The sequence below is a fragment of the Oncorhynchus keta genome, chromosome 29 (genome assembly GCF_023373465.1).
Source record: "Oncorhynchus keta strain PuntledgeMale-10-30-2019 chromosome 29, Oket_V2, whole genome shotgun sequence".
NCBI classification, from domain to species: domain Eukaryota; kingdom Metazoa; phylum Chordata; class Actinopteri; order Salmoniformes; family Salmonidae; genus Oncorhynchus; species Oncorhynchus keta.
The window spans coordinates 24347391-24365965 of record NC_068449.1 but is presented as its reverse complement, the minus strand read 5'-3'; the positions used below and the strand labels follow the sequence as shown (position 1 = coordinate 24365965).

Below are 18575 nucleotides of genomic sequence, written 5' to 3'. Positions count from 1 at the left end.
TTAAACAACAGCTCCCCTATGTGGCAGCAATAAATACTTAACCCTTAAAGGGAACGTGGTCTTGTTTTTTTGGTAAGATGTGTGGATTCCATTAAAAAAAATGTTTTTACTTCATCGGAAAAAACAACTACACTTTTGAAATGAAACCCAACATATTCGAACTGCATGCCTCAACTCCCCCTAACACCTGCCTTTAAACCTAATGATACAGAAGGGACACATTATCATTCAAACTGGTGAATGTTTCTAGGAACTACCATTGCGCCATCTGCTGGTAAAATATTTTGAATGTTGAAGTTGGTTTTGTCTCAGAAGTCCTCAAGCAGAGTTTACCAAACTCAGTCCTGCTTTTTTTGTGTGTCTGCTGCCCAGAGGGCGAGGGCGAGGGCGTTACATATTTTGTGACTCGGATGATAGATGTGTCCTGCTTTGCTCTCTGGAGCAGAGCCCTGCTGAAAGGAGTGATAACTGGGGTGACGTTGAGTGTTGAGGTGGATTGACTGAAGTTGAGGATTCTCCAGTGTCTGGGATGCACACTGTTCGGTGTGACAAAGACCCACTGGCGAGTACGAGACTGAGGAGACCCTGCCTGTCCTTCTGAATTTTGATGCAGAGTGTTTTCCGGATGACGTTATGCTAGGGTATATCCGTTTTCCTGTGAGAGCTGTTGTTTCGGAGCCCACTACGGTGTTTTAGGTGCCAATATTACAGTAATGTTGCAGCAGTATGTAGGAGGGAGATTCCGAGGTGTGAGAAGTGTGCAGGAGGGCATGGGACAAAGGAATGTGTAATTCTGATGGAAAAAGTTAGGTGTTTCAATTGGGGGGGTGTCAGGATTTGGCCAGGGTTGTTCCGGTTTTTGGTCACTAGAAGCCCCCATTGTGCCTTTTGACCTTTTGTTTTCCCTTGATCCCCATTATTATTTGCACCTGTGCCTCGTTTCCCCTGATTGTATTTAAACCCTTTGTTTTCCTCTGTTCTTTGCTCTGTGTTTGTATGTTAGCACCCAGCCCTAGTACTCTGAGAACTCTTGTTGATCCCGGTGGACGGATGGAAATGACCAAGTGATGGAAAATCGAATGGAGATGAAAGATCTGGTGTGCCTGAATGATGGCAGAGGATTGATGTAGCCACAGGGAAAGAGTCTCTCTTGGACCTCACTCTGGTATCTAGTGTGATGGCAGGAATCTGAGTGGGAGGTATGGGAGGAGTCGACAGTAGGGAGTGATCATAACCCCATAGTATGCACAATAGGCCGGAGGGAGGAAGAGGTGTCAGTGGCTGGAGTAGGCAGGTGGGTGTTTGGAACGGCAAAGTTGGATCAGTTTCAGGAGCTGAGTGAACAGGTGATGGGTCAGGTGGATATGAGAGGGGATGTGGATAGTATGAATAACTGGGTGAGAACGGCGTTAGTGTGGGCAGCTACTGAGGCTATACCTGAGAGTTCATGGAGAAGGAGGAGGAAAGCAGTCCCATGGTGGACGGAGGAGGGTGGGACAATGGTGAGGAGTAGGAACAAGGCATTTAGAGTACTGAAAAGGACATAACTTTCAACATCTGATTAAGTATAAGCAGGCCCAGGCCCTGGTGAGAAGAATTATCGGTCAGGCAAAGAGGTCATGTTGGCGTCAGTTCTGTGACACCATTAGAAAGGCAACACTTGTGGGAGAAGTGTGGGAGATTAGTGGGGAGTGGGATCATCCAGTGTTGACGAGAGGGAAGGATGTGGCAGTAACAGATGAGAAGGCAGAGATGATGGCCAAAGTGTTTGTAGAAGTGCATAGCTTGGCAAATTTGTTAGAGGGGCAGAGGGGGAGAGAGAGAACGAGAGAGGAGCATCCTGGAGTGCTGGATAGAAAGGAGGAGGTAAATTATGCATTGAATGCACCATTTACAATGGCAGAGATGAAAAGGGCAATAGGTAAGGCTGGTTTAACTTCACCTGGGAAAGATGAGGTGTGCTTTGTTTTTGTTGGCCCATCTTAGTGATGAGGCACTGGATAAGGTTTTGGTTTTGTACAACACAGTGTGGGAGGGAGGCACGGAAGGACCCAACGAGGCCAACAAGTTATCGGCCAATAGCTTTAACATCACATGTATGTAATATTATGGAACATATGATTACGGAGAGGGTAACTTACTTCCTGGAGAGCAGGGGACTGGTATCGCCACATCAGAGTAGGTTCAGGAAGGAAAGGGGGACTATGGACCCAGTGCTCTGTTTAGAAGCAGAGGTCAGGAAGGCTCAGGTGAACAAGGAGACTGTTGTAACTGTCTTTTTTTGATGTGCCTATGATATGATGTGGAAGGAGGGATTGTTAATCAAGCTTGATATTATCGGGTAGGAGGAAGAATGTAAAGGATTTCCTGTTTGGAAGGTCTATCCAGGTGAGGGTAGGAAAGTCACTATCAGGCAGCTACCTGGTGGATAATGGTACACCACAGGGGAGTGTGATTAGTCCTCTGTCTTTCTTAATCATGATCAATGATGTTTACTCTCAGGTACAGCCGGATATTGGGAGGTCGTTATTTGCAGATGTCGGGGCCTTATGGAAGAGGGGAAGAAATGTGCCATACATAGTCAGGAAGGTACAGGAAGCAATTGATGAAGTAGGGGATTCAGGTTCTCTGTAGAGAACTCAGTGTTATTTACCAGGGTGAAGGTGGGAGATGAGGTACGCTTGAAGTTATATAGGAGAAACTTGAAGAGGGTGAGGGCCTTCAGGTTTCTTGGGATATACTTTGACACTAGACTGACCTGTGCAGAACACATTGAGAGAGTGGTGGGAAAGTGTAAGGTGCTAAATGTGATGTGCTGTCTGATGGGGAAGGAGTGGGGGGGGCTGGGCGTTCTTCATTGAGGACCATGTATGTTGCATTGATCCAATCTATAATAGACTATGGCAGTATACCGTATGGTTCGAAAGCCCGACCTCATTGGAAAGGCTAGATGTAATACAGGGATAAGGACTCTAATGTAATGGGGCATTTCAGGCGGCACTATAGGTAGAGATGGGGGATATGCCATTGCAGATTAGGCGACAGCAGCTGGCAATTAATTATTGGGTCAACCTACAAGGACATGTGGTGTCACATCCTGCAAAATGGATTTTATAGACATGCTGGGAACATGGGTGAGTAATATCCAGGCGAAGGAGATGGAACTGTATGGAAGGGAGTTTAGTCCAACGGTAGCTATTCTTGTAAATCCACCATGGCTACTCCCGCCTCCATTAGTTGATCTAGAAGTGTAGAGAGACTACAGAAAGATATGGAGGGTGTTGATCCATCTGATTTGTTTAAGAAATGTCTGGAAACTGTGTATCAGGATTTTGTGGCCATTTACACAGATGGCTCAAAAGACATACCGGGTCAGCATTTGTAGTGCAGGAACGTGGGGTGGAAGTCAAAAAACGTATTACAATAATCTGTCTGTATATACGGCAGAGCTGATGGCCATACCATTGGCCTTGCAGTGGGTGGAGGAAGTCAAGCCAGACAGAGTAGTTATTTGCTCTGATTAATGTGCAGTGTTAATGAGTCTCCAGTCCTTTAGCTCATGGAGCAGACAAGACCTGCTTTATGAGGTGCTACAAACCCATGGCAGGATTAGACAGATGGGTATACAGATAACATTTACTTGGGTCCCAGCCGATGTGGGGGTGGAGGGGAACAAGGCAGTTGATGTACTGGCTAAACAAGCACTTAGAAGTGGGGATGTTGATGTTGTAGTTTCAATGAGCAAGGCAGAGGCAAAAAGCCTGATATGAACAGTGGTGCAGAGAGGGCAGGAGCAGTGGAAGAGAGATACTAAGGGCAGGCATTTATTTCAAGTACAAAGGAAAGTCGGCGAGGACAGCAGGAAGGGACAGAAGAGAGGTGGCTATTTTTACAAATTAAGGGTGGGACTCAGCCAGTTGAATAAGTCCATACATGTGATAGGACAGCATCCAACAGGAAAGTGTGATTATTGTCAGGAAACAGAGACCGTGGAGCCTGTACTGCTACAGTGTGGGCAGTATCAGAGGGAAAGTGAGAGGCTGAGATCTAGTATGAGGGAGAAGGGGATACAGGACATTAGTTTAAAGAGTATATTGAGTAGAACGTCATTAGATATAGTCTAAAATATTTTCTTTTTTTTAAAGAGCAACAGGGCTGGCAGGTATGATTTAGTTTCTCTCTGTCTCTGGCCCACACTACACTCTAGGACAGTATGTGGTGGTAATGCACCATAATGTTGGATGCCAACCGCCGATAAACTCCACCGAAAAAGAAGAAGCCATTATACCATAGAAGAATAGTGCATCTACAGGTGAGACACATTTCCATTTAACCGAAGGGTGAAAAGGTTCCCGGCTGTCAATCAGAGACTGGCATGATCCATTGTTGACAAAAGGTATAATGTATTCTTCACATGCTTCGTAAACAACAGGTGTGGACTAACAGTGAAATGCTTACTTACGGGCCCTTCCCAACAGTGCAGAGAGAAAGAAAATTGAGAAATAATAGAAAAGTAAAACACATAATAAAAGTAACAATATATACACAATGAGTAATGAATGATAACTTAGCTATATTCAAGAGGTACCAGTACCGAGTCCATGTGCTGAGGTATGAGGTAATTGAGGTCGATATCTACATGTAACTAGGAATAAAGTCAGTAGCAGCAGCGTATGTGATGAGTTAAAACATTTGCAAAAAGGGCCAATGCAAATAGTCTGGGTAGCTATTTGGTTAACTATTTAGCAGTCTTACGGCTTAGGGGTAGAAGCTGTTCAGGGTCCTGTTGTATCCGGACTTGGTGCATTGGTACCGCTTGCCGTGCGGTAGCAGAGAGAACAGTTTATGACTTGGGTGGCTGGAGTCTTTGATCATTTTTAAGGCCTTCCTCTGACACCGCCTGGTATATCAATTTATAAAGCCCTTTTTACATCAGCCGATGTCACAAAGTGCTATACAGAATAGAGGTCCTAGATGGCAGGGAACTCTGTCCCAGTGATGTACTGAGCTGTCCGCAATACCCTCTGTAGTGCCTTGCGGTCGGATGCCAAGCAGTTGCCATACCAAGCAGTGATGCAGCATCGAGATGCTCTCAATTGTGCAGCTGTAAGAAAGAGGTCAGATGAAGCAGATGCTAAGCTACTTGACTGTTTTGCTAGCACAGACTGGAATATGGTCTGGGATTCTTCTGATGGCATTGAGGAGTACACCACATCAGTCACTGACTTCATCAATAAGTGCATCGATGACGTCGTCCCCACAGTGACCGTACGTACATGCCCCAACCAGAAGCTATGGATTACAGGCAACATCCACACTGAGTTCAAGGGTTGCTTTCAAGGAGCGGGACTCTAACCCTGAAGCCTATAAGAAATCCCACTATAGCCTCCGACGGACCATCAAACAGGCAAAGCGTCAATACAGGACTAAGATTGAATCATACTACACCGGCTCTGATGCTCGTCAGATGTGGCAGGGCTTGCAAACTATTACAGACTACAAAGGGAAGAGCTGCCAAGTGACACAAACCTACCAGACAAGCTTAATTACTTCTATGCTTGCTTCGAGGCAAGTAACACTGAAATGCATGAGAGCACCAGCCACCCCGGACGACTGTGTGATCACGCTCTCCGTAGCCGATGTGAGTAAGTAAAATTCACAAGGGAGCAGGGCCAGACGGATTACCAGGACGTGTACTCCGAGCATGCGCTGACCAACTGGCAAGTGTCTTCACTGACATTTTCAACATGTCCCTGACTGAATCTGTAAAACCAACATGTTTCAAGCAGAACACCATAGTCTCTGTGCCCAAGAACACTCAAGTAAGCTGCCATGAAGTGCTTTGAAAGGTCGGTAATGGCTCACATCAACACCATTATCCCAGAAATCCTTAATCCACTCCAATTTGCATACTGCCCCAACAGATCCACAGATGATGTAATCTCTATTGCACCCAACACTGCCCTTTCCCACCTGGACAAAAGGAACACCTATGTGAGAATGCTATTCATTGACTACAGCTCAGCGTTCAACACCATAGTAGTGCCCTCAAAGCTCATCACTAAGCTAAGGGACTAAACACCTCCCTCTGCAACTGGATCCTGGACTTCCTGATGGGCAGCCCCCAGGTGGTAAGGCTAGGGAACATCACATCCACCACGCTGATGCCCAACACGGGGGCCCCTCAGGGGTGCGTGCTCAGTCCCCTCCTGTAGTCCCGGTTCACTCATGACTGCATGGCCGGGCACGACTCCAACACCATCATCACGTTTGCCGATGTCACAACAGTGGTAGGTCTGATCACCGACAACGATGAGACAGCCTATAGGGAGGAGGTCAGAGACCTGGTCGTGAGGTGCAGGGACAACAACCTCTCCCTCAATGTGGTCTGGACAAAGGAGATGCTTGTGGACTACAGGAAAAGGAGGATCGAGCACGCCCCCATTCTCATCGATGGGGCTGTATTGGAATAGGTTGAGTGCTTCAAGTTCCTTGGTGTCAACATCATCAACAAACTATCATGGTCCAAACACACTAAGACAGTTGTGAAGAGGGCACGACAAAGCCTATTCCCCCTCAGGAGACTGAAAAGATTTGGCATGGGTCCTCAGATCCTCAAAAGGTTCTATAGCTGCACAATCGAGAGCATCCTGACGGGTTGCATCAATGCCTGGTATGGCAACTGCTCGGCCTCTGACCGCGAGGCACTACAGAGGGTAGTGCGTACGGCCCAGTACATCACTGGGGCCAAGCTTCCTGCCATACAGGACCTCTATATAAGGCGGTGTCAGAGGAAGGCCCTAAGAATTGTCAGACTCCAGCCACCCTAGTCATAGGTCATCAAGGCTCCTTCACAGCTTCTACACAGCTTCTACAGCTTCTATAAGACTGCTGAAAAACTAATCAAATGGCCACCAGACTATTACATTGACCCCCCCCCATTTTTTGTGTACACTGCTTCTACTCGCTGTTTTATTATCTATGCACAGTCACTTCACCCCTACCTACATGTACAAATTACCTCTAACCTGTACCCGCACACTGACTCGGTACAGGACCCCCTGTATTTAGCCTCGTTATTATGTTACTTTTTTATTATTTTGTCAATATTTTATTGACTCTTCTTGAACTGCACGGTTGGTTAAGGGCTTGTAAGTCTACAGGTCGGTCTACAGTTGTTGTATTCGGCGCATGTGACAAATAAAGTTTGATTTGATTTGATACAAAATAATTACGTTTCTCTTAGACGTCACAATTGCGTGACGTCACTTGGCCAAAGTCGCAGTCACAATACAGCCTGAAAAATCTTTGTTCTGTCGCAGACTCGCAAGTGTCTGTCTAGCCATTTCGCTCACCAGGTAAGGCTACTTGCAAGTAATTAGCGATATAATTAAAATAGTTATCCGCAAGTACTACTATAAAGATGACAACGAAGCATGCTTCGAGTCGAAATATTGAACGTTAGCTAGCATAATCTGTTGTTAGCTAGCTTGTCTGACGGAATGTTTTGAATATGCCAGCAGACCGTTGGAAATTATTTTGTTGCAATCAGTCAAGGTGAGATGACTAGCAAATCGGCAACAAATGTGGCAGAATTCAAATGTATTTACACTACATTGTTTGACTTTGGCCGTAGTGTTGTTTTCCTTACTCCCCCCACGTGGTAGGAGTAGGGGACCGAAGAATGTAGTTGTGTGCATATGTACATCCATCCATTTGAGTGGGTGTTTATTTTGTTCCAAGAATGTCTGTGAACGAGGAGCGCACTGTGACCGTACAGGACATTCTGGAAGACGAGGAGCTGCAAGAGGCGTATGCTGTGTTGGCTGGAAGTGATCCAGATAATTGTTCCTATCCCCAGGTAAAGATGCTGCCTGCCCACATCTGTATCACCACACCCAGAGAACTGCCATTGACACCAGATTCAGTGTGGCCTTTTTTTGTCTTCTTTATGTTACTACATACAATATGTCATCAGGGACATCAACCAACCGAGCCACGACCTGTTCTCCCCGCTTACTGGCAAATAACTTCTACCCCCACCAGTCAGCTACCTACTCCTCCTGCCCCCTCCATTTTATTTTCTCCCCCCACCCTAAACAGACAATTACCCTGCCCACACCCCAATGGACATTTATATTTATCATTGTCACAGTTGTAAATATGTATACATTTATTTTATTTTTTATTATTTAATTCAAACCTGCACTATTGGAGCTTGGAGCTTAAGTATTTCACCGTACACTGCAATTATATCTGTGACCCTGTGCATGTGACTCCATATAATATCTATTATATTGTGTTACAGGGATATGTGAAGAGACAGGCTGTTTTTGCCTGCAACACTTGCACACCCAGAGGGGTAGAACCTGCTGGGCTCTGCCTTGCCTGCACCAACCATTGCCATGATGGGCATGACATATTTGAGCTCTACACAAAAAGGTATGAACCTGATGTAAAGGGACATTCAGAAATTCCAGGAGTACAAACAACACTAAGGTTTAGGTAGCTGTTTACATTTCCATACTCATTGTAGTACTTGTTGAGGTCTTGAAATTGCTTATTTGCATCTATTTGTTTGCATGTAGGAATTTCCGCTGTGATTGTGGAAACAGCAAGTTCGGCGTGTTTAGGTGCCAGCTGAGTCCTGTAAGTGTCCTAATATCCTATCTACCCCTCAGTCATGTCATCCCGACAGCTGAAAACATTGATGCCTGATTTCCATTGTTCCTTTTCACTTTGCAGGGCAAAGACCGACAAAACGCAAAAAATCATTATAATCACAACTTCCATGGCTGTTACTGTACCTGTGACAGACCTTACCCAGACACTGAAGATCAGGTATGGATTTGATTCCAGCATTACGCCTCCTTCCCTTTCTCCATCCCTTCACATTTTGCTGTTGATGAATGAATACATGTTTTAGTTCTGTCTGAATCATAGGCTTTGTTGATATGCTAGGTCTCTAGGATTCAGTACGTGTTGTTGAAAGAATGATGGATATGTCATTCCTCATAACAAAAACACCCTCTCATGCTTCCTCCCTCCCATAAGGTTAATGAGGATATGATTCAGTGCATCATCTGTGAGGACTGGTATCATCCTAGGGTATGTATCAAGGGGCAACATCATGATTGTTTTCAGGTGTGTTTTGAGATTTAATCTTTGTTAGCTGGGATAATGGTTTTGATACAAAGACCAGCATGATTACTTCTCCTTGACCATGTGGTCCTTCTCTGTGACAGCACCTGGGTTGTACGGTGGAAGACTCTGAGGAGCTGCAGGAGATGGTGTGTGAGACCTGCATGAACAAAGCCCCCTTCCTCTGGACATACTCCACCCACATTGCAGGTGTGTTATTCCTCCCACTAACAAAGAGCGAGAGCTAGGGATCCAGAGCTCTGGGCTTGGGTTATAACCCACCCCATACTACTTATGAAAATACATATCTTTCCATTTTGAACTAGTTAAAGATGGAAGATGTCAGTCTTCTTCATCTAGAGGTAATTTGGGCTAGGTTTTTAGTGCACAGACAGTGACGATGAATTAAACCTGATCACTCACTATACAATGTCATGCCCTTTATGTACATTCTGCAGTTAAAACAATAGTAACGTATATTGTTGTTTTTCAAGAACCTCCTGTGGTCAAAGTGAGCCCCTGTAAAAGGGAAGTTGAAGTCAACAAGGAGGAAGATAAGGAGCCAGAGGACAAGAGTGATGAGCCCTGTAAGAATGGGGGCGAGGGGTCCTCTACCAGCCCCAGCTGTCAAGAGAAGGTAAGGAGAGCCAAGCTTTGACTTTTACATTTGCGTTTGAAACCTAGACTCCTAAGTGCATGACTCACCATTTGCACCAAGCAAATGGGAATGACATCAGGGTGAGGAGAGAAACTCTTGGCTTTGTTTTCATTGAAGGCAGACATAAACACACATCTATACTTAAGCAGACATTTGGTTAATACTGCCTGCTAAACCAATTCATACATTCTTCAAGACTCATTCGGCTCCCAAGTGGCGCAGCGGTCTAAGGCACTGCATCACCCTGGATTGATCCCGGGCTGTATCACAACCGGTCGTGATCGGGAGTCCCATAGGGCGGCACACAATTGGCCCAGTGTCGTCCGCTTTAGGGGAGGTTTGGCCAGGGTATAGGCTGTCATTGTAAAATAAGAATTTGTTCTTAACTGACTTGCGTAGTTAAATAAAAATCCACTCAGCTATTTGGTGTGATTTGCGGTGTGTCACCTGACTCCCAGCAGATGGCAGTGGAGGGTAATGTATTGTGCGGATGCAAACAGTGGACTCCTGTTCTTGTTGTGCTGCCTGGCTGCCCTCCCCTTTGGGTAATTAAGGAAGAAATTATCCATGGGACACAGATTCCCCTGCTCTGGGGACTGGCTTGGCCAGGCTTCACAGTTCAGCTTACTGTAAACAAGACTGATTTCATCAGCCCACCCTCTCATTGTGTCAACTCCTATTAGAGAGCTTGTGTGTGTTGCTTCCGTGGGATGTTGTATTTATTTATTTTTAAATTAAAGCCCCCTGGATTATGGGATCGGTTCCTCTTCCTCTTCGTTCTCCACTAACACAATCCTGAAAAGCCTAAAATATAATGCATGTTTCCTCCCTTGCTGTCTTGTGTCCAGAATGAGGCTACGAATGGGAGGACTGCTTGCAAACGGACTCACCAGGAGATGACAGGCATTCCTGTGAAGAGCCAGGACAAGACTGTGTATTGCAGGCTGAGGGAGCTGAAGACACAGGGCCTGGAGAGAGCTAGGGAAGGGGCTGTGTTCTGGCCTTACCACTGGAGAGCCACGCTGTGCACCTGTGTCAGCTGCAAGGTGGGTCACTAAAGATTCTTCTCTCTTGAGATTATGTATTTTGCCATGACTGATTTCAAGCACAGTGCAGCAACTGTGCTGTTTTTAGCTATTTGATGTGGAACAAATAGATTGCTGTATAGACTTTACTGGTCATTCAGCACATTGTAGTGTCAGCCCTTTTAGATTGGTTAAAGGTGTAGAGCTGTTTCCATTGTATGTTTGTTGTTTCTGCTCAGAGGGCCTACGTCGACGCGGGAGTGCAGTTCCTGCTGGATGAGTCAGACACTGTCCTGGCCTATGAGAACAGAGGCACTGTAGAGCAAGGACCTGCTAGTCTTGACAGTCTGCTCATGTCAAGCCTGAGTACTCTGGACCGCGTGCAGCAACTAGAGATTGTTTACCGTAAGGATGGGGACTGTCTTTTTCATTCCCTTGTTTGGCAGTTATTACCTGTAGATGAAACCAAACACGGTGTGTTTCTTACCATTTGATGAACTGGTTTGATGAAGTAAAATGTTCCCTCATTCAGAGTTCAATGAGATGCAGACTGAACTGATGACGTTCCTACGGCAGATAGCTGATGAAGGAAAGGTGAGGAGCTGTATGTTTGTTTACTGAAGACAAAATGTCTGGTGGTAGTTTCCAAGAGGGCACATGAACACAGCAAAGGAAACCAATATATGAGCAGTAGTCCATAGGTTACTTGTCATGTCAGCACTTGTTTGTCATTGATCTGCTTGTGTCCAAACAATAGCTGAAGAACACTGTGGTCATTCACCTCTAATCCCCATTGAACCACTCCTCTCTCCCTCAGGTTGTCACAGCAGAGGCCATCCACCAGTTCTTTGGGGAGCTGATGTCCAGGAAGAGGCGGCAAATGAACAGCTGATGTCATTCTGCCCCTCAGTGGCGTTGTCTACTTGTTTTTTAATGTTACTTTGGGTTCATAGCAAAACAGTTCGATGTCCCTCAAACGCCTTCTGCTTTAAATAAAAGATGCTGTTGCTGAGGTTTGAAGTTGAACATTTTGCTAAAAGGTTCTTGAATGGGTCTCCTTGTCTTATGAGAAACTGACAGTTAGCATGCTGGGAGAGATGCTAATGATTTTAATCATGGACATTAAGTCTAAGTTGTCGTTAGACTTTCATTATGTGACACCTGACTATGCACTGCCATTCATATTGAAGCGTGACAATTTGATGGTGTCACTGGTATTAAATGAAACATTTCATTCAGCATACTGTGTGAAGTGATTCCACGGCTACTTGTCATCGAAATACCAGAAGGTACTGCTTTACTCAAGGTTGATCTAAATGACTAGACAGTCCAGAATTATATTGAAGCAGTTTATTTCGAAGATGCCCAAGTTCCACACTGTTATGCACCATTTGAGTTAACAGTAGAAAAATAGAACACGTAAAACCAAATACAGGGATCTACAAAAGTGTTTTACATACAGCGTACCTGTTCAATTATCAAACACAGTTCCAGAGGGTTACATTTTAAAAAGGTACCTAAACAAAAAAAACATGTACACTAATAACTAGCTACATGAGTTTTACAAAGGGCTTTTTGATACAAGCTGGTAGAAAAGGCTTGCATAGGACAGTCACTTCTCAAATAACAGCCCAGCCTCTTGGCAGGGGAAGGCACTGACTTCTACAGTAAAGAGCAAACAGGATGTGGAGGGTTTTTATTCATGGGGAAACTGTCCTGGAAAATAAAGCAACTAACCAACATGGGGAGGAATCTAAAGTTTTGCATTTTTTCCCCATGAAGCAAATTGGATGGAAAAGGGTTCTCTGCCCAGCAACTTCATTATCACAATGCAGAGTGAATATCTACATGTCCATGTGCTACTTAAGTAACTGCCCAGTGAAAATTTAACTTTAAAAAGTTAATATCCAAATGTTGCAAAAGCATGAATTGGATTAAAACATTTTAAAAAATCCTTAGGACATGTCATCTCTGAGAAGGATGAGCTGTCCAATCAGCAGTCTACTTGCGCATATATTTTAATGACCGGTATATGCCCACACCATTCCACCACAAAGCTGCTTCTGTAACAATTATTTTCTGGAAGGAAAACTATTTAAACTCATTGTAAGTAACTATAGGTCATATTTCATAGAAATCTGGAAACACTGGGCAGTTTAAAAAAACAAATGGTATAAAACCTACAACTTCATGGTATTCCACACCAATAACAATATTAACATTTCCCTAAAAGAAAACATTTTAATGAACAAAAATAAAAAGTTTGAGTCTGACCATCTTTCAGACTATCCTTTCTTGGTGAAATGTGGTGCTGAACACAACCTCACAGTGTAGTCCACCACAGCTACAAAACAGCTGAATAATTCATTTACAGTACCACCACTAAGATGTAATAAGGATCTGTTGTACAATATATTAAAATATTACATGAATAATTACGATTTATGCTCAGGATTACTGAATGGTAGAAATGCATGGTTTAATTTAAGAATTATGCCGTTGTTCTGGAGCTCTTTTGTTCTAAACTAATTTATCCCCCTGCTCCCATGTGAAATGGATCATTTCTACAGTGCAATGTTGCCTGTATCATGGGTTTGTCAGTTTGTGTTAGAGGAGACATGTGTGGCTGATCTCACAGGATCTGATGGGTGCACTTTGGTTTCTGTAGCAACAGCCCCAGTAGCTCTCATACAGTATGCCGTAACCTCCGACGACAGCGAGCAGGTCTTCGCAGGTCCAGGATCAGCCAAAAGGTGGAGTGACAGTGGTTACATTGTACATAGGAACAACACAAATGAACAGACTGAGGACATGTGAATGGATAGTGTTCGAGGGTGAACATTAGATTCACACAAACAACTAGTAGAGCCAGTGGTGGCGTCACGCTTGTGATGGATCCCTTATGGTCACTTCAAAAAGTGGATTAAGACTTCTAATTGTTTATGCCGTTAAAAGAGCAAGGTGGTTTCAAGCATATTGACCACAGCATTCTATGGTCGGTCTCTGGTTAACCATTTCAGATCAGAGCCTTGTGTTTATAGGTAAATACAGACCTGATTAAAAATGGAGTGTGTACAGTACTGAGATTATTTACAGTTACCTGGAATTATTAAACTACACACACATATTCAGCTGAAATAAAACATCTCCTGACTAGCGTGTTCATTGCACCATTATTTTTCCCAGTGTACCTCAGTCCTTAACCTCTGCCCCCTCCCTCCAGTCTTGTTCCAAAAACCCCCAGGCTCATGTTTTTGAAAATACATAGTGGCAAGAAAAAGTATGTGAACCCTTTGGAATTACCTGGACTTCTGCATAAATTGGTTATCAAATTTGATCTGATCTTCATCTAAGTCACAACAATAGACAATGTGCTTAAACTAATAACACACATTATTGTATTTTTCTTGTCTATATTGAATACATAATGTATCATTTATAATACATAATACATAATGACTTCTCCAAAAGCTAATTGGAGTAAGGAGTCAGCTAACCTGGATGTTGATGAGAGCTGCTTTGCCCTATTAAAAAAAAAAAAATCCACAACATTTGAGTTTGCCTGATGTGAACCATGCCTCGAACAAAAGAGATCTCAGAAGACCTAAGATTACAAATTGTTGACTTGAATAAAGCTGAAAGGGGTTACAAAAGTATCTCTAAAAGCCTCAATGTTCATCAGTCCACGATAAGACAAATTGTCTATAAATGGAGAAAGTTCAGCACTGTTGCTACTCTCCCTAGGAGTGGCCTTCCTGCAAAGATGACTGACTGCAAGAGCACAGAGTAGAATGCTCAATGTTAAGAAGAATCCTAATGTCAACTAATAGACTAATAGAAATCTCTGGAACATGATAACATCTCTGTTGACGAGTCTACTATACGTAAAACACTAAACAAGAATGGTGTTCATGGGAGGACACCATGGAAGAAGCCACTGCTCCCCCCCCCCCCCAAAAAAAGCATTGCTCTACGTCTGAAGTTTGCAAAAGTGCAACTGGATGTTCCACAGCTCTATTGGCAAAATATTCTGTGGACAGATGAAACTACAGTTGAGTTGTCAGGAAGGAACACACAACACTACGTGTGAAAAAAAGGCACAGCAACATAAAAACCTATGGTTGAGGGAGCATCATGGCTTGGGGCTGCCTCAGGGCCTGGGCAATTCTTCTTAACATTGAGCATTCTGCTCTGTGCTCTTGCAGTCATCTTTGCTATCGATGACGGAAAAATGAATCCCCAAGTGAATTAATACATTGTGCAGGAGAATGTTAGGCTATCTGTCTGAAAATTGAAGCTCAACAGAAGTTGGGTGACACAATAGGACAACGACCCACAACACCGAAGTAAATCAACAACAGAATGGCTTCAACAGCAGAAAAAAAAAGAGTCCTGACCTCAACCCGATTTTAGATGCTGTGGTATGACCTCATGAGAGAAGTTCACACCAGACATCCCAAGAATATTGCTGAACTGAGACAGTTTTGTAAAGAAGAACGGTCTAAAATTCCTCCTGACCGTTGTGCAGGTATGATCTTCAACTACAGAAAAACGTTTGGTTGAGGTTATTGCTGCCAAAAGGAGGGTCAACCAGTTATTAAATCCAAGTGTTCATACACTTTTTCCACCCTGCACTGAATGTTCACACGGTGTGCTCAATAAGACATGAAAACGTATAATTGTTTGTGTGTTATTAGTTTAAGCAGACTGAGTTTGTCTATTGTTGTGACCTAGATGATCGGATCAAATTATGAACAATTCATGCAGAAATCCAGGTGTTTCCAAAGGGTTCACATACTTTTTCTTGCCTTCGGGAAAGTATTCAGAACCCTTGACTTTTTCAATATTTTGTTACCTTACAGCCTTGTTCTAAAAAAGGATTCAATAAAAAAATCTCAGCAATCTACACTCATTACCCCACAATGACATTGGAAAAAAACAGGTTTAGAATTTTTGCAAATGTATTACATTTTAAAATAAATACTTTATTTACATAAGTATTTGGAACCCTTTGCTGTGAGACTTGAAATTGAGTTCAGGTGCATCCTGTTTCCATTGATTATCCTTTAGATGTTTCTACAACATGATTACCAACTGTGGTAGATTGTATTGATTAGACATGATTTGGAAAGGCACACACCTGTCTATATTTAAAGGTCCCACAGTTGACAGTGCATGTCAGAGTAGAAATCAAGCCATGAGGTCGAAGGAATTGTCCGTAAAGCTTCAAGACAGGATAGCGTCGAGGTACAGATCTGGGGAAGGGCACCAAAAAATGTCTACAGCATTGAAGATCCCCCAAGAACACAGTGGCCTCCATCATTCTTAAATGGAAGACGTTCGGAACCACCAAGACTCTTCCTAGAGCTGGCCGCATGGCAAAACTGAGCAATCGGAGGAGAAGGGCCTTGGTCAGGGAGGTGACCAAGAACCTGATGGTCACTCTGACAGAGCTCCAGAGGTCCTCTGTGGAGATGGGAGAATCTTCCAGAAGGACAACCATCTCTGCAGCACTCTACCAATCAGGCCTTTATGGTAGAGTGGCCAAACATAAGCCACTACTCAGTAAAAGGCACACGACAGCCCAGTTGGAGTTTGGTAAAAGGCACCCAAAGACGCTCAGACCATGAGAAACAAGATTATCTGCTCTGATGAAACCAAGATTGAACTCTTTGGCCTGAATGCCAAGAATCACATCTGGAGGAAACCTGGCACAGTCCCTATGGTGAAGCATGGTGGCTTCAGAACACGTCTCTGAATGTCCTTGAGTGGCCCAGCCAGAGCCCGGACTTGAACACAGATTGAACATCTCTGGAGAGACCTGAAAATAGCTGTGCAGCGATGCTCGCCATCCAACCTGACAAGCTTGTAGCATCATTCCCAAGAAGACTCAAAGCTGTAATCGCTGCCAAAGGTGCTTCAACAAAGTACTGAGTAAAGGGTCTGCAAATATTTGTTTTTGCTTTGTCATTATGGGTTATTGTGTATAGATTGACAAGGGGAAAAAATCCATTTAATCAATTTTAGAATAAGCCTGTAACATAACAAAATGTAGAAAAAGTCAAGGGGGCTGAATACATTCTGAATGCTCTGTATATCAGAGACTGAAGAGGCAGCACAATGACAGCCTCAACAGACCTTACTTCCTGCCTGATCTGAACTAGCCTGAGCCTATTACTCATCAGCATTTCTGTGTAACATGCAGCACTAGAAAGGGGAAATCAAATGTAACCAATCAGGTGAGGTACGTACTGGAGGAATGCTACAGGAAGAGAGAGGAAATACAAATGAGAGGAGCAAGAAAATGTTTCTACACGATTTTATCATGAAGATAACGCTGATTGAAGCTATGTGCTGGTGTTAACTAGTTTATACTGAGATCCTATTTATACATCTCCCAGTTAAAATATATCCTGAGGACTACAGTCCATATGTATATTATACATCCTCAGCACATCTGAACTACATTTCATGGTTACGATCATAGTAACGTCTTTGTTATGATCTTCTTTATGATAAGATCTTTGTTCCTGATTCCCACAACTTTGAGGTCACAACAAACCTGTGGTGCAACAAGGCTCAAGGGAAATAGGCAAAACCCCTCCCAAACAGTACTGCTGGAGTTATATTGTAAAACGGCAGCATTGAGGTTGGCTTCACCAAGCTTCAATACAACAGTCTGACAGTCACTGCTGTTTCTCTAACTAACCTACAGTCCTGATGCTGCTTCTCTGTAGCACTCAGAGGAGACGTGAGGTGAAGACAGCACTATGTCATGGAGAAAGGCCTGGAGGAGGTAGGGTACTTACACACACACACACCACACAATAAATAGAAATCATTAGCCACCCCTTCACACACTCATTAGTGCTTTGCTGTCCATGACAGAGGGTTGTTTCCCTCACTTTCCCTTTTGACGACTCAACCCCAGGTCCTCCCCGAGGGTTATAGTGCAGACTTCTTGTAAGGGTAGTCAGGGTTGTTGGGTGACCTGCGTTCTCTGCTAGCCTCCTCGCTAATACTGTTCCTATGTGGCTGCTGGGCCCCTGAACCTGGGGACTCGCCAGTAACCGCCATCTCCTTCGGGCCTTCCCTGTGGGCCGACGACCGCTCCTCATACCCCTCTAGGTTTCCACTGGGGGAGCCACACAAGTTGCCAAGACCGTGAGTAAGGTCGGTCTCATTGTTTGAACGTCCTCTGGGGATGTGTCCTTCCCCAGCCTGGGGACTAGAGGGGTTAGCCAGAGCTCCATCCTGCCACTGGGGGGGCAGGCCTAGGACGTCCAGGCGCAGGGGGTCAGAGCGTGCCTCAGCTGCCCTTCCCTGGCTGTCAGACATGTAGGAGGGAGGGTGGCTGGAGGAGCTGTGGCTGTAGAGGTCTGGCCCTGCGTAGGGGGGCAGGGGGTGGCTGGATGTTGCGGTGGTTGGTCGGCAGGAGAAGTCATACAGATCAGGGAACTCTGCCTGGGCCTCCAGCTTTGGCTCTGTCGCGTGCCTCTTACAGGAGTGACCATGACTGAGGCTGAGGCGAGTGGAGGGACAGGGGCCGGGGGAGGTGTGGGGCCGGGTGGGCCATGGGGCCATGAGGGTCGTGACCGTCCCTGTCCCCCATATGGTGCTCCCTCAGGGTCATGACAGAGACACCCAGAGCGATGTCAGGCATGAACTCCCTCATCACAGGCTCCATGCTCAGCTGGAGAGACAGAGAGAAGCACACCAACACGGCTAGTTATACATGATCACAGCACAAT

The 18575-nt window shown here is 44.6% G+C and overlaps 1 protein-coding gene and 1 pseudogene across 4 annotated transcripts in view; one reads left to right on the top strand and one right to left on the bottom strand.

Moving 5' to 3' along the window:
* The first annotated feature begins 4186 nt into the window (after positions 1–4186).
* LOC118362549 (putative E3 ubiquitin-protein ligase UBR7) lies at positions 4187–11850 on the top strand. Of its 3 annotated transcripts, none has more exons than XM_035742966.2 (12): positions 4187–4312; positions 7744–7861; positions 8309–8442; positions 8589–8649; positions 8746–8841; positions 9055–9108; positions 9246–9351; positions 9636–9778; positions 10648–10845; positions 11064–11229; positions 11357–11418; positions 11642–11850. In XM_035742966.2, the coding sequence occupies exons 2-12, from the start codon at positions 7745–7747 to the stop codon at positions 11714–11716; spliced, it is 1212 nt and encodes a 403-aa protein (XP_035598859.1). In that variant the 5' UTR covers positions 4187–4312; position 7744; the 3' UTR covers positions 11717–11850. The 3 variants fall into 3 exon arrangements, with proteins under 3 accessions (XP_035598859.1, XP_035598858.1, XP_035598857.1); XM_035742965.1 differs by lacking the exon at positions 4187–4312 and adding an exon at positions 7226–7358; XM_035742964.2 differs by lacking the exon at positions 4187–4312 and adding an exon at positions 7422–7557.
* Positions 11851–12159: 309 nt separating this feature from the next.
* Positions 12160–18575, bottom strand: part of LOC118362548 (BTB/POZ domain-containing protein 7-like) — a 34154-nt pseudogene continuing 27738 nt past the window's right edge. Inside the window, exon 11 of the transcript XR_008086240.1 lies at positions 12160–18517. The product of XR_008086240.1 is annotated as a BTB/POZ domain-containing protein 7-like (transcript). The remainder of the gene's footprint in view (positions 18518–18575) is intronic.